Consider the following 14,705-nt stretch of genomic DNA (forward strand, 5'->3'; position numbering starts at 1 on the left):
GCGTCCGTCCAGCAATCGCTGGATAATGGGGACTCCATTACGACAGTGCGCCAAGCCACACCACCTTTGCTGTCATGGACTTTCTGACCAAATATCTACAGCCAAGAAAAATTGTGAATAAATTTTAAAAAAAAATTCAGTACTGCTACTTTCTGGATAAACCCTGTATGCAATTAATAAGACTCGAGGACCTCAAAAAACATGACTAAGAAAAAAAGGGTTTGTTTCGTTAAGCAGTAGACTGTAACATATTTAATAGGGGATGTTCCATAGATTTTGACACATTAAAAAAAATTAAATAACATCAACTATTAGGCATACTAGAGCGCAATTTGCACCTGAAGACTTCCCACATTACTTTTTTTTTTTTTTTTTTTTGAAAGGAAAGGAAGGACGAGGGTGAGAAACATTTGAATTCAGACTTTCACTGGTAGCATGCGCTGTATCGATAATATGGCAAAAATATGAAAAAAAAAATCTTTATAAGAAGATATGCTACTGAGAAATCATGATGAACCATTTTTAACAGTATTATAATAACATGCCTGCTAATGCAAACGAATAAACGCGCATAATGTTAAATTTTCCCATTTTATTCCATACTGCAATAATATAAGTGCCATCTGTCGGGTGGAATCCAAATAAAAATGTGTCTTACGGAAAAGAGAATACCTCTCCAAGTCTTTAAATTCAAACCGAACTCTATTCCAGTTTGTTCATTTTACATAACTGATCTTATAAAATGAATGTTAAAACTTATTACCCTCCCCGTCCAGTCCCATGCAATTCGGATATTGAGGCTGACGCTTAAATAAATAAGACTGATTGCAGTAAATGTTTAACTCTTAGTTGCATTTAAACATTTATGTTGAAAAATTTGTCTCCTATTAGCAGCTGAAGTAAAACTCTATAATTCAAAAGCATGTATCACTGGAATAAAAGCACAAATACAATCCAATTAAAAATCAGTTTATTTAAACACAAAAAGTATTTTACAACAGAATGATTTATTAGATAAAATGAAATGCATATTGCAACATGTAATTACAAATTATTTTAAGTTACTTTAAATAATAAAAACTCTTCATTTGCACTTCAGAAATATTTTCTCTTACATGAAATTGATGTATACTGTCCATAAAAATTCTTTAGGATTTTAAATATTCGCTACAAATCTCTAGTGAGCGACCTTCTTAATTCATACCTTGAGGATTCAAGGAATATAATATGAGCTTTGTTGGTGATCAGTATTGCTTATACTATCATCAAAAGGAATTATTTCTCATTTACTTCAACCAAAAAGCCAAAATATAAAAGCTCCAACGCAAAATCTTTAATTTAAGACATTCAAGATAACTCTTTATACAATGCATACTGCATTATATAAATACTCCTGTATGTAATGCATTATATAATACCAAAAGTTCAGAGACATTAGAAAACATTAAATGTTTGCAAATTTGGCATAGCTTACATGTTAATTGATACAAAATAATGTTGCTGTATGTTATTTATGTTTTTACGTGTCATAAATGTTTTTATAGACATTTAAAAATTCTATTTTTTATTTGAAATAGGAGCCTTGATACACTTTTATGTTGTAAGCATAAAAATTTCCAGATATTCGTATCAATCATTTAAAAAAAAGCAGAAAAATTCTGAATTTGTAAACATTATAGAGTTTTGTATAATATGTATTTGTATATGTATGTGTGTGGGGTGTATGTGTGTATATAGACAAAATATATATACATATATATAAAAGAATAGGAAAAGTTGCAGCTTAAATGAAAGTTTACAATTTCTTTCCTATGAAGTCCCTAACCATTTGTTTCTCGAATATATATATATATATATATATACACACATCTCTCTCTCTCTCTCCCTGTATATACCTATACATAAATATATATTATATATGTACGGATATGTGGGTGCAGATTTCAAGGAACAGAAGAAGATTCACAGATTCCTAAAATCTAATTTTTTGAAGAACCAGATTTATGAAGAAGTGAGAAAATATTTTAGCCACTAGCTGTGAATTAATATAATTAATTTTATTCATCTGGCATTGTATTAAAGCCACAAAAATGCCAATATACTAGAGTACTGATAAATTAAAAAGGACTTTTTTCAAGTCAAATCATTTTAATTACATCTTGTAAGCAAACACAATTACAAAGTGTTAATGAGGCGATAGAAACAATGTCATGCCAATCATGAAACAAATACATAAAATATATGTACTGCATTTCTCAGGTTTCAGGATAACTCAGCACAGTATTATTATCATTAATGAAATAAAGTTTTCTTCAAAAAGGAGCAGAATATTATTAGTTTAGAAAACAAGAACTAGGCAAAGTATCAAAAACTTTGTTTTTCAGTTACAGTGGGGGGAAAAAGAAAAAAAAAAAAAAAAGGAAACAGCTGCTGCCTTTGTAAATGTGCCATAGTCTAAAATGGAGGAGATGAATGCTGATGGAAAAGATGATTCAACTTTAAGTGGAAAAGGTGCTTATAGACTGAAATACTACTAATGTAAATGACTGAGTGTTGCAAAAGTGACGTAAAAAGACATTTTAAGAAACATAGCCACTCAAATACATCAATGCAAGGATTGAAGATTGAAGACATAGGTGGTTAGTCCCACGGTAGCGAATCTTAGGAAAGCTGTCCACTGGTCGGTTATTAAATAAGACCACGCACTGCTACACAAATCCTGATTTGGTCCAATACAAGAGGCATACCCCATTACGTAGGGTATATAGGATTGCTCATGAACGCCATGAAAGAGATGGGCCATGGGTCCCTTGGCGTACACGGCTACGTCTTCTGCTCCATGAGTTTCGTATTGCATTGGAAAGGCAGAATCTTGCTGGAAATCTTTCTTGACTGAAAAAAGAAAACGTGCAATGAAATATATCTATACATATAAGTTTCAAATTAAGATATTTTTCTTAAGGGTTTTGAAAGAAATGAATTCATCTGGAAGCTTTAAAAAGTTACTGAAAAAAGAAAACGCGCAATGAAATATATCTATATATATAAGGTTCAAATTAAGATATTTTTCTTTAGGGTTTTGAAAGAAATTAATTCATCTGGAAGCTTTAAAATGTTACCCGAAGATTTGATATGCACGCATTATGTTCATTTACTTTTAAATCCTAACATTAGATAGTAAAAACCTTAATTATACAATTATATAAATGAGGAACTCCTTTTTCGCAATGAAACAAAGTTATTCGGAAATTTAGGGGTAGCAAAAATTGTTAGAATTTCGTAAGGCACTGGATGGAAGAATTTCGTAAGGCACTGGATGGAAGAATTTCGTAAGGCACTGGATGGAAGAATTTAGGAAAGACACTGACGGTAAATTTAAGTTGCACCGGGCCGTTAATTGCCTGATACCGATATTACTCATTAGAAGACAACTAGATAGGGCAGCTAAACATTGTTAATTTATCACGGATTTATATCCCAGCAAAGAGACTGGCTGCATGGACTTTTTGTAGTTTATCCCGCATGTAACGTGAATATCAATTAATTTTAGTAAGGCAGCCACGAAGGTAGCCTTCTCCTTAGGCAGATAGCTGTAATACTTTGTGTAACTAATATACTAAGATTATAGAATTTATACCAAGATTGAACAGAGTGGCAAACTCCATATGGGGCCCAGTTCATAAAAATTCTTCTATCGCCCCCTCCTTCCCGAGACGGATAACGGAAATGAATGACTTTATTTACCAAAACAGAATTTTTAAATAAATGGTTAGTTATATCGGGAAGCCCAGTGTAGGCCGGAAACCAAAGCAAATGAAGTCTCACACGCTTGGTTTCGTTTATCTTAGGGCGCCGGAAATAAGGGAATTTGAGCGCACTAGATTATTAAGACAAAAGCGCAATTACAGTTTCTCTGTATAGATAAGGTTCTCTACATGGACGTTATTTAAGAAAAACTAGTTCGAAATTTTGATTAATGAGAGCTCACTCAACACAACGTTTTTCCTAATTCTCTAATTAAATGGCAAAATCCCTAAGTGTTGAATTTCCGTTATAATAAAAGTCTTTTATTTCAAATCAGACTTTTAAACTTAAAGATATTAATTTTTGTTTTTAAATTTCAAGAAATAAATTAAAAATTCATAAATTTTTGAAATTATAAAACAACTTTAAAATACGAAACTGTTTCTCAGCCTCTTATTTGAAAGGTAATTAATGGCCTGAAAAAGGCTCTTTTAGATTTGTTTCTAAATCGAACATCTTTCAATTCAAATTCAAAGTAATGTTTTTTAATGTGTATTATTAGACACCCACGCAAACCAAAGCTTTCATGAAATGTCTTCCATCTGATTCGAAGAATTTGTATAAATTGAGGATATGAGAAGTATTTATAACGCCTTGCGTTTAAAGTCTGCTATTTAGTAGTTCCATAATTACAGAAATCTACTCAGAAAATATTACGTATGTTTTAATTATGAAATCAGGATGAAATTTACAAGATAGATTTAAAACCATTTAAAGAGAAATTCGGTCTAAAATTCGGAATACTGAATTTTCAAAAATTCTGTCAAACTGCTCGTCGAAGAAAATGACAAATTAATCCAAACGAATAAAATTTCTTGCGGAAGAATCATTACTGTCATCTTACACTAGAGATATGTAACATATTCTTTAGTCTCCCCTTTCTAAAATTCACGTATTTTTCTGTTTAAGCTTAACTCTAGCTTCCGTATCTATACATTCTGAAATAATGACTTCGTTTAAAAAGCAAACAATTTGTTTATCGTCAGGAGTGGATGAGGTTGGTCTAATCAGCGCAGGCGACTTAAAAAAGTGTCGGTACCTTTTCAGGGGTCACCTATCATTTGACAAAGCGCAAGATTATCATAACATAAAGGTGGCAGCACCATTATGAATTTCTGTATAGCAAGGAAAACAACCCTCGTCTAGGCTGCCGGGACACCCGTATGAATGTCTTAGCAGTCATCAGCTTGCACAAATGTGCCGGCACCCAGTTTTTTGAATTGACTATTGCTTGCCAAGGCAGAAAGGTACCCTGTCATCAAGGCACAAATGAGTAGGTACATTTATGAAGCTCGGTTTCATGAAGAAAGCAACCTGTATCAGGGTTACCAGAGTCATCCATGTAGAGATCTTGAACTTGATGGGCAGCTGCGCACACACATAAAGGTACCGGCATCTTTATAACATTTTATGAAAGGTGGCAGACATGAAACTTCCTTGCTTTTATACGACGGAGTATAACATTAAATTCAATAATTATGAATTTACGACGCGGCTAAGATGTTGAATTTAATACGGTTACCATTTGTTTATCTTTTGATTTTCTTAGTGTGTTATTAAATCATTTTCTTCAGCGTTTTTTCTGCAGGAATTCTAAAATTATGATTATTAATTTTTTTTAAGTTATCGATATACAACAACAAAGCAGAGTCACAAAAATCCGAAAATCGAATTTGCGATAGCTCCTTCCGCTCTTGTTTATTTCCCCTCCACTTAGTTTGGTTAACGAAATTTTTATTATTTACAGCATCTGAAGCACTTATCTTACAGTAACTGAAAAAGCGCTTTTATCTGGATGGAGAAGCAAACAATAGATAGATAATATATAACATTACATATTATGAAATTAATATAAAATATCACTTGGCATTTCATATTTTGAAAAGATTTTCTTTAAGCTAGAAAGAGGAAAAACATCTTCGACGACTGGGAAAAAAATAGTTCGAATCATAGTTTTCTTACTTCGAACATTTAATACGCTTATTTCGATTTTAGAGAATAGGTGACTATTAATGATGTTAAATATTGATGTTTATAATTATTCTCAAAAATATTGTTACACTGGAACCATAGGAATTATCATTGTACAGTAAATGCCTCATGTATTCTAGACGACGTCGACGGTTAACATACTGTCACAGTTAACTAGACAGCAATTAAAAAGAAAACAGGAAACAGAAAGCATTTGCATTATAATAAATAGAAAAATGTAATTAACAATTTACTTGCATTTTAAACTGTTTAATTTGGAGAATAATTTTATTTGATTATGCAAATTACGCCCCTATACAGGAAGACCACTTCAAAACAGAAAAAGCAATGCCTTTATTTATATTGCTCTTGTAATTCGATAGGAGTGAACGGGAACAAAAGAGAAATGGTAGTACACTTAATTTATTTTTCCCGCTTAGCAATTCATTTTTAATGGATTGGGTTATTTTAGATAAAAGCAAAGAACTTGAGCGCTAGCTGCCTAAGGCGAGGGATGTCATTGTGGAGGATTTTTTAAGGGGAGCTTGTTTGTATTCATGTTACACATTATTTTAGTTTATTCACGTTACACATTATTTATGTTCACATTACAGGTTATTTTTAACAGAGGATTTAACAAAATTTATGTATTCCAGATAATTCCCAATTGAAATACGTACTGTTTTGGATAAAGCAATACCTAAATACGTGACATTATTTGTTACTACTGCTGTTAACCATAGCAATTTTTTCTCTTTTTGCATTTTTCCTAGAAATTTTCTTTTATTCTGATGGTTTGTGATAATAATTTTTCCACTGCAATAAAAAAATTATCGAAATATATACTATGCTGCTGCCATTGTTTCCAAAAACCGCAATTCACTTAATAATTACAGGTTTGAAAGAAACATAATTATACTGATTTATAAGGAAAATCTCATTCCATTTCGTTCAAATTTAGTTTTAATTTCTGCGAATATCTTAGCTTGTGAAGTACAGCATTTCATTAATGATTTGTTATCAAATAATTGTGCTTCCTCGAAATGATTTCTTCTGGAAGTTAAATATTATATTCTGGAAGTTATAATAAGAATAAATATAAATATGTGTGGAAGTTAAACAATATAATTATATTCTGTGATATTTCTGAAAAGGTAATCCGTGTAAAATTCTTCAGATGATTTAATGTCATTGCCTATTTTCCAAGCACAAAAGGTTTGTTTTATTTGATTACGGCAAAGCACTCGATGGCTATTTGCCAAAGGGGAGAGATGAAAAGTGAAAGTCTTTGCAAGGGAACTGAAAGTGAAAGTCTTCGTGAAAGTCTTTGCAAGGGAACTGACCTCGCATACAAGTTAAACTTGGGGAAAACCATGAAAACGCCCATACTGCCAGCCCGTTCGCGGGATTCTAACCTCGGACCAAGCTAGAAGTATTCAGCGACTTTACCGCTCGGCCGCTGTCAAGCACAAATGGCAGCTGAAATGGAAATCCAGAAAAACCAAATTTTGTATGGATTTCTCGAGATCAGATTATGATGAAGTTTTGAGCATTGTGCTATGTCTAGAAAACAAATCATTTGGTTATTGAAAACACTTTTGATCCCTCAAAAAAATTTTCATGATCATATGGAGGAGCAATAAAATCCATATCAACTATATTTTCAAAATCTGGGAATGTTTACGGAATACAGGATATTTCTCGGCGTATACTTTCAAGCGGGACGCTGTACTGAAATGCGCAACTGCCCGAACAATTGAACAATTGAGTACTCATGACCATCAACAAATACGTAATATAGAACGATATATTTACTTAGGATAAACAGCTGATACCTATGAGGCAAAGTGTTTTATACCCCTCTTTAACTTTTTACAAGTTAATTACAGAAATTTTACACGATAATTACATAAAAGATCTCAATAATACAAAAATGATTAGAAGCGCGTTCTTGAATTCCTTCAGACAAACGCATCAATTTCTATTAGATACTCCTATTTTCCGGGTCTAAGCGTTTTGACAGAATGCCAATGAGGATTGCTCTGACCGTCGTTCTATCGAACACACAAATAGAGCTATTGTGTGACACACAGCAAACACACACAGCAAAAGCTATTGCAAGAAATTCAGCGATTTTTAAAGCAAAACTTCTTAGCAATATTAGCAAGTTCTTCTTAGTTCGGCTTCATGACACTCTGAAATTTTTTTCCCCCTCTCAGAAAAATTACAAATACAGAAAGAAAATTACTCACTTGCTTCTTCCTCTGTTAAATTCCGACTTCGAGCATCAGGTTTGTAACCTGGGCCGTTGTGATAGCCAAGCGTCGTAAACGTCTTATTATCGACATCAGACACACCACCGATGCCTGAAAAATAGTTGTATATTTTCAAAATATGAATAAGATACATGTGCATAAAACATAAACATCTTTCGTTATATATTTATAATATTCCTTTAACGGTTTTCTGTAATTTAAAAATTTAAAAATCAATGAAACAGTTAAAATAATATGCATTGGCCTAAATAATAGACAAGGTATTCTATCTTTCTTCATTCGATGTTAAAATGCTTTCCTGAAAACCATAAGAGATTTATACGTAAGACTAAAGTTTTTAAAGTGTATTAAATAGTATAACACTTATTTATTATATTTTTTTCTTATCTTTCTTTTGAAAAATATACTTACTTAATTTTACCTCCAGTTAGGGTAGTTAGGCATTTAAGTTAAGAAACTTAAAAGCATACTTTCAACATGAGCTAGGATATGTGAAGCCTTCTTATATAAACACCTTTTTTCTTATAAATAATGTACCGTCATCTTATAAAGGAAGCCATCTTATATTCGGAGCATTACGGTAATAATTTTAAAATTATCAGTATTAAACTTAGCGCTATTTTGAACACACATTTATTTCGTTCCACCTATAAAGGTTCAAGGAACAAATTCTCTGTTGAAATAGAAAATTATGTTAAAAAATTAACTTTGTTTCCTTCTCTTTGTTTTATTTTTTAAAAAAGTTAATTTATAGGAAAAATGTAAAAAACCTTGAGCGCAATGTTAATCATTAACACGGCAAACGCCAAGCCTACTTTCTTGGGACAAGGTTGTTAAGGTCTGATGCTGCATTTTACATGTTAACAGTTACTGATATTTTTAGCTATAATAATTGTCAGAATTACACGATACTACAGAGTCGTAATTTCCAAAAAAACGCAAGATATTCTAAGATGGATTTTAAACATCGAGCTAAAAATCCTGTAAAAGAAAGAAAAAAAAAAAAAAAAAAAAAAAAAGAAAAGAAAAGAAAAAAAAAATCTGAAATGTTTCAGATTTTAAATTACGTCCAAAGGGGCGTTTTTTAACATTTTGTGTGTTACCTTTCTTTATTAAATATCATGTTCCTCGCACTTAAACCATAAGATTCAGTGCAACAGCAATATCGCAAAATAGTTTTAAAACGAGCATATCTTTAGAATTTCCGATACAGAGACTCACGCGCTGGAGATAATAATCTTTTTTCTGCACAACGTTGCCATTTCTCGCTTTGAAATCCTTGAGTTTGTTAATCAAAAATTCGTCAAAGTTTTAAAAAATAGGAAATCGAAATTTCAAATTTCAAATTTGGTCTTCCACATGCTCATATTCGTTGGAGGATTACGTTATTCAAAATTCGATGGCTCTATGTACCGTTATTTTATGACAATGTGAGAAATATACATACATTTACGCAGATTTTCATTATTTAATTTCTTCAAATATAATACAGAACTCTAACATTTTATGGCAACAGTTTGAAAAGTGAACCGACATTTATCCGTCTAAAAAAAAAAAAAAAAAAAAAAAAAAAAGCAAACACTTTGGAATAAAATTTTTTGGTAGCAGTTAATTGTTTAAAATGAGAAATATCGTTTGCTACTTGTACATTTATTCTTCTTTCCAAACGTCACATGTAGGCAAGCTGTGGAGTGAAGGATAAATTTTTTTACTTTTCGAAGAGAAATATTCCTAGTCCATAATTCAAAAACGTTGTGAAATGCACGGTATTAAAACTTCTGCTAGCAAAATAAGCAACATTATTTATCAGAAAAGGAAAAAAAATGGCAGTCATTAATTCTGTATGGAGAGAAGACTTCAAAATACCCCAAAAAGGTCAGTGGACAGGGAAATAGGCGAAATAAGGTATGTATCGTTTCTAATATTTCTTAAGTCAACATAATGTGCACCAGCTTTTGCCCAGCATTTGGCTTAACGCAAAACGATTAGTAGAACCCCGAAGGAAAATCATTTAGCAGGAAATTTAAATGGATACATATTGTGACCCTTGATGAAGCATGTGGTTTATTCAAATGACTGTAACAGAAAAAAATCTGATATGGATACCACATGACTTCCTTGCACGACCTATCAAGAAAGTCAGATTTTTTTGGTGCACAAAACTTTTGCCCCACTAAGCAAAAAGGAACACTGTAGTTGGTGCAAAATCAGACTTAATTCACTGTGCTACTAAGTTTCAAATGTAAACAAATGGCGGTGGCTTTAGGCTTAGTGGAACTTTAAAAACTTTTAAATTGTTGAAAATTCTACAAATATTGCATGGAGATCAACTAAAGGCATATAAACCTTAACCGGAACATAAAAACAATATAATTCAATCAATTTTAAAGCAAAAAATGCACAATTAACCATCATATAAGAATAAAAAAAACCTAGCTTACCGAGCTAGGTAATAGAGTGGGTATATATATATATATATATATAAATAAAAGGAGGCGCACATCCACATGGTACAGCAGTTAAATCAGTTAAATGTACAAAATTTCAACGTTCTGAGACTACTGGGTTTTGAGTTATGCGAGATACACATACGTACGTCTGTACGTACAGACATCAAGCAAAAATTTCTTCTGAATCCTTTTTAAATCCATTTCATAATACGTTTTGGGAAAAAGGGTCCTTTATTCTCTCCGTTTATACAGATGTAACGCAAAACATCGTTCAAATGGAATCGAAAGCAGTGAAACATTAATTAAACGGCCCCGAAACCTCTCTAAAAATGTATCAACACCCTCTATAGTTTTAATTACTTTAACCTAAAATTCACTTTATAAAGACTAACCTAGGATATTGTTCCCTCGCATAGGATAATCTCCTCCAACTGTGAAAGTGTGTGAGTGATCGGCGGTGACAACAATCAATGTATCTTCCTGGTTTGTTAAACGAAGAGCAGTTTGGATGGCCTTATCGAATTCATAACCTTCTTCCAAGGCCTTCAATGCAAAATTCATGTGATGAGCCAAATCGATGCTGCCACCTGGAAACAGAAAAACAGTTATTAAATCATTATTTTATTTTTCATTTTATGGAAGGCGAAAAGAGCGAGAAAATAAAAGCATCATTTACATACGAATAATTCAAGGCGATTGATGTAAAATAGAAAACCGTTTCTGGTAAAGTTTCAAAGTAAATGGATATGTAACGTGGATACGAGTCAGTTTCCCTTAGATAGACTTCCCGAACGTCATCCTTTCTCTTCGGGGAGATAAACCTCCCCGAAAAGCAGCTAGCCTTAAAATGTTTCACTTTATAATCAAGTAAACCAAACTAATATAAATAGACAAAAACCGTTGATAACTTCAGGAAATTTAGCTGATCGACTTCCCAGACTCAGAATTTTCCAAACTTCCTACATGTATGGATTTAGCAATTCATATTTTCGATAACCCGGTGTACTGCTTTCACACAGATAGTGGAACAAGTAGGAAAAGTGGAATGGCATAGCGGATAAGTTTAAGAAAAAGGAAGGAAAAAAGGGGAACTTTGAAACGACTGCAAAGTTTTCATCATATATGGCTGACACAGTTATTTCACTTCATTAACTCGGACTATATTTTGTGGACCTGTCTCATTAAGAAACTTTCTGTGACAAAGGATTGATTCGCGTTTATCTATCGATGAGATTAAAGGTACAAACAGTGTGACACTTGCATTTTTCCGTCGATAGAACAGCTGATCCATATATCGATACTTTTCAGCTTGATTCCTGTCTACGGTATTACCTAACAATAGCTACGGATTACATCTTCAAGCAGTTGACAATCAAATGACGTACGTCTGGATTGGGGGAGGGTCAAATATAAAGGGGGGATTTGACAGCGGGAACATAATTTATAATACAGACTTGTTTATTATATAAAGGTCTAAAAGTTCACCAGACTGTTTACAAAAATATGATGATTACTAGTAGTTTAATTCACATATAAAGGTTACAGTTCACTTGATGGCAAATTTAAAACAAATTTAAAAACAAAATCGCTTTTGGCACACGAGAGAGGTACTGTTAGCATACGATGTGATTGGTGCATATGTATGTACTCGACGGATTGATTCTCAGCACATAATATGATTCTGGCAAAAAAAACAAAGAACATTATCAACATCTAATAATCAGATAAAAACGAAACAATTCTATTTCAAATTCATAATACATGGCTTTAACTTCTTTTATTAATTGCAAAATATAATAGGGGGAACATGTCGCTTTCGTACATTAAACTCAAACGAATAAATTTTTAACAATTTTTTTTTTAATCAGTAATATAATCACCCTCGTCATCAACAACATTTTGCCATCTAGTGCGCAGATTTCCAATCCCAGACAGACAAAAATCAATTGGTTTTTGAGTAAAATATCTCGAAATGACATTTTGGATATCATCCAAATTTTCAAATTTTTTTCCCACTAGGAAAATCTTGTAGGGATCGGAATAAATGGAAATCCGAGGGTGCGATATGGTGGGTGAGGCAGTACCTCCCGCCTCAAATTCATTAATTTTTTCCAGTGCTCGTCTTGCACAGTGCGGTCTTGCACTATCGTGTTGCAGAATGACGCCTTTCCTGTTGAAAATCGCTGAATATTTTTCGATTAAAGATTGGTTCACTCGATCCAATTGTTCACAGTAAAGGTCTGCATTAACAGTTTGTCCAGCTTTCAGCAATTCAAAATGAAAAATTCCGCGAATACTCCACCAAACACAAAGAAGCGCGTTTTGGAGATGTAAACCCTTTGTAACCCTTATTAAAACTGCCTTTTGCGTTTTGGATTACCATATAGGACCCATTTTCGTCTCCAGTAATCAAACGATCAAAAAACGGCTCTGTATGGTGCCGTTATTTTTCCAATCTGCTTTAAATGTTCTTGAATGGCCGACGAAGGTTGGTTAAATCTTTGAGGGGCAGGAAAAGGCAATTAACTTTTTCAGCAAAACTATTGGTTTATTTACTATACCAGGTGTTACAATGAAATTATTTGCGATAATTACACATATTTTTTCCAAGAATCGTGGAAAAAATGACCGCTTCTGGTGGTTAGTGTAAGTGAGCACCGCCCACAGAGCACATCTCTACAAATCAGTCTCTATAGTACTCATGGAAACAGTTTTTCTTTTTGAAGCAGAGTGCAACTTTGCATGTGCTGCATTCCCACACTGTTCTTACAGGCTTTTTTTTGGTGCTGCAGAGTGCACATCGTCGTGATGTTGTCTTCGATGGCTGATGCTTATTTTCTTGAAGACGAATTGCTGCATCAACTACTGGCTTATGTTTCTTGATTGCCATCTAGTGAGCTACAAAAGAACTTCAGAAACGGTCAGTCTTGAAAACTACTCACACGAGTGAGTAAGACGTATAGAAAAGGTGGCTACTATAGGTAACCACCGCCCTTCAAAGACCTAAGGATGTTTGACTGTTCCTCAATTGTTTGAATAAATATTGCCAACTGATGTTATTGCTTCTGCCAGTATCATTCAAAATCTTTTCAGTGTATGACAATTAGTAGATAATTTTTATCGAGATAGCATTTAATTCGGTTATTTTTCAAACATAATGGTACAATAAATTGCTTAACAAATCGCTGCCATCCTCAGCTTCAAAACAAAGAATAATTAAATCAAACATTTCTATATTTTTCAGTGCTTTCAAATGATGAGTTAGTACTTTTGTATGCTAACAATTCGTGTAAACTTTGTGAGTAAACATGCCGAAAAAACAAAAAACAAACAAATAAATAAATAAATAAATAGAAATAAAATAATGAAAAGTTTTTGAACTTTTTTTATAATTCTAAGCAGTAAAAATTTTATTCCAAATGTAAATAGTATAGCGAACATATATATATATAAATGGCGACACTTAACTCTGTGTAAATGTAAACATTGACCAGCTGAGTGTGCCCACGCAACACACATTTTTTCCTCGCCTTTTCTAATATAAGATAATTATGCCTTTAAGGTAATTAAAATTTAGCATTTAATGTAAGAGGTAGAAAAAGTCTAACCATTGATCTACCAGATCAACATTTTATTTTGGAAAAAAATTAACACATCCTTTCGTTTTGTCACCCAGACTGACGTAGCTATCTTAATACTCAAAGTGCATTGTCTTATTAGATTTTTTGCAACTATTCCAACACTTAAGCAGTATCAAGACAGAAGTCTCCCGTTTTTTACCTTCTACTAGAAGAAAGAAACCATTAGGACTCCTGCTGAGTACTTTGATGGCAGCTTCTGTCATTTCTGCTAATGACGGATACTCTTTGTTGAGTGCAGGTCTGTCGGCAACATAGGGGAGGTGATCAGAATGAAAAAGTCCTGAAAATTAAAACCAAAATCACTCAGTTGGCTGCAACTCAGAAACCTGAATCAATTTAAAATTTTCGCAAAATATTCAGAAACATAATTGAATAAAAACAGAAAAACGAACAAGCTTTATTAATCGAGGCATAATGAAAATCATAAGGATTAATAAATGAAAACAGATGTGTATGCGGCAGCTTTAGTTACTAATTAGAAATATAGTAGTAGTCATTCAATAAGGAGGAATAAATGTACCCTATTTGGGGGGGGAAGCATCATGAAGAAAATACTACTCCAG

The 14,705-nt window shown here is 32.8% G+C and overlaps 1 protein-coding gene across 3 annotated transcripts in view; it reads right to left on the minus strand.

Annotated features, from left to right (window-relative positions):
* Nucleotides 1–953: 953 nt before the first annotated feature.
* The window catches only part of LOC118185828 (alkaline phosphatase-like), a 101,573-nt gene continuing 87,821 nt past the window's right edge, over nucleotides 954–14,705 (minus strand). For 2 of the 3 annotated variants that reach the window (XM_085827744.1, XM_035355745.2), the window contains exons 6-9: nucleotides 14,282–14,422; nucleotides 10,894–11,088; nucleotides 8,028–8,141; nucleotides 954–2,892 (exon numbers count right to left, since the gene is read on the minus strand). In XM_085827744.1, coding sequence (XP_085683870.1) covers nucleotides 2,606–2,892; nucleotides 8,028–8,141; nucleotides 10,894–11,088; nucleotides 14,282–14,422 — 737 coding nt within the window. In that variant the 3' untranslated portion in view covers nucleotides 954–2,605. The remainder of the gene's footprint in view (nucleotides 2,893–8,027; nucleotides 8,142–10,893; nucleotides 11,089–14,281; nucleotides 14,423–14,705) is intronic. The other variant, XM_085827750.1, reaches the window with a different exon arrangement.

This window comes from Stegodyphus dumicola, chromosome 1 (assembly GCF_044657685.1).
Source record: "Stegodyphus dumicola isolate Sdum_Otavi_A_Nest chromosome 1, ASM4465768v1".
NCBI classification, from domain to species: domain Eukaryota; kingdom Metazoa; phylum Arthropoda; class Arachnida; order Araneae; family Eresidae; genus Stegodyphus; species Stegodyphus dumicola.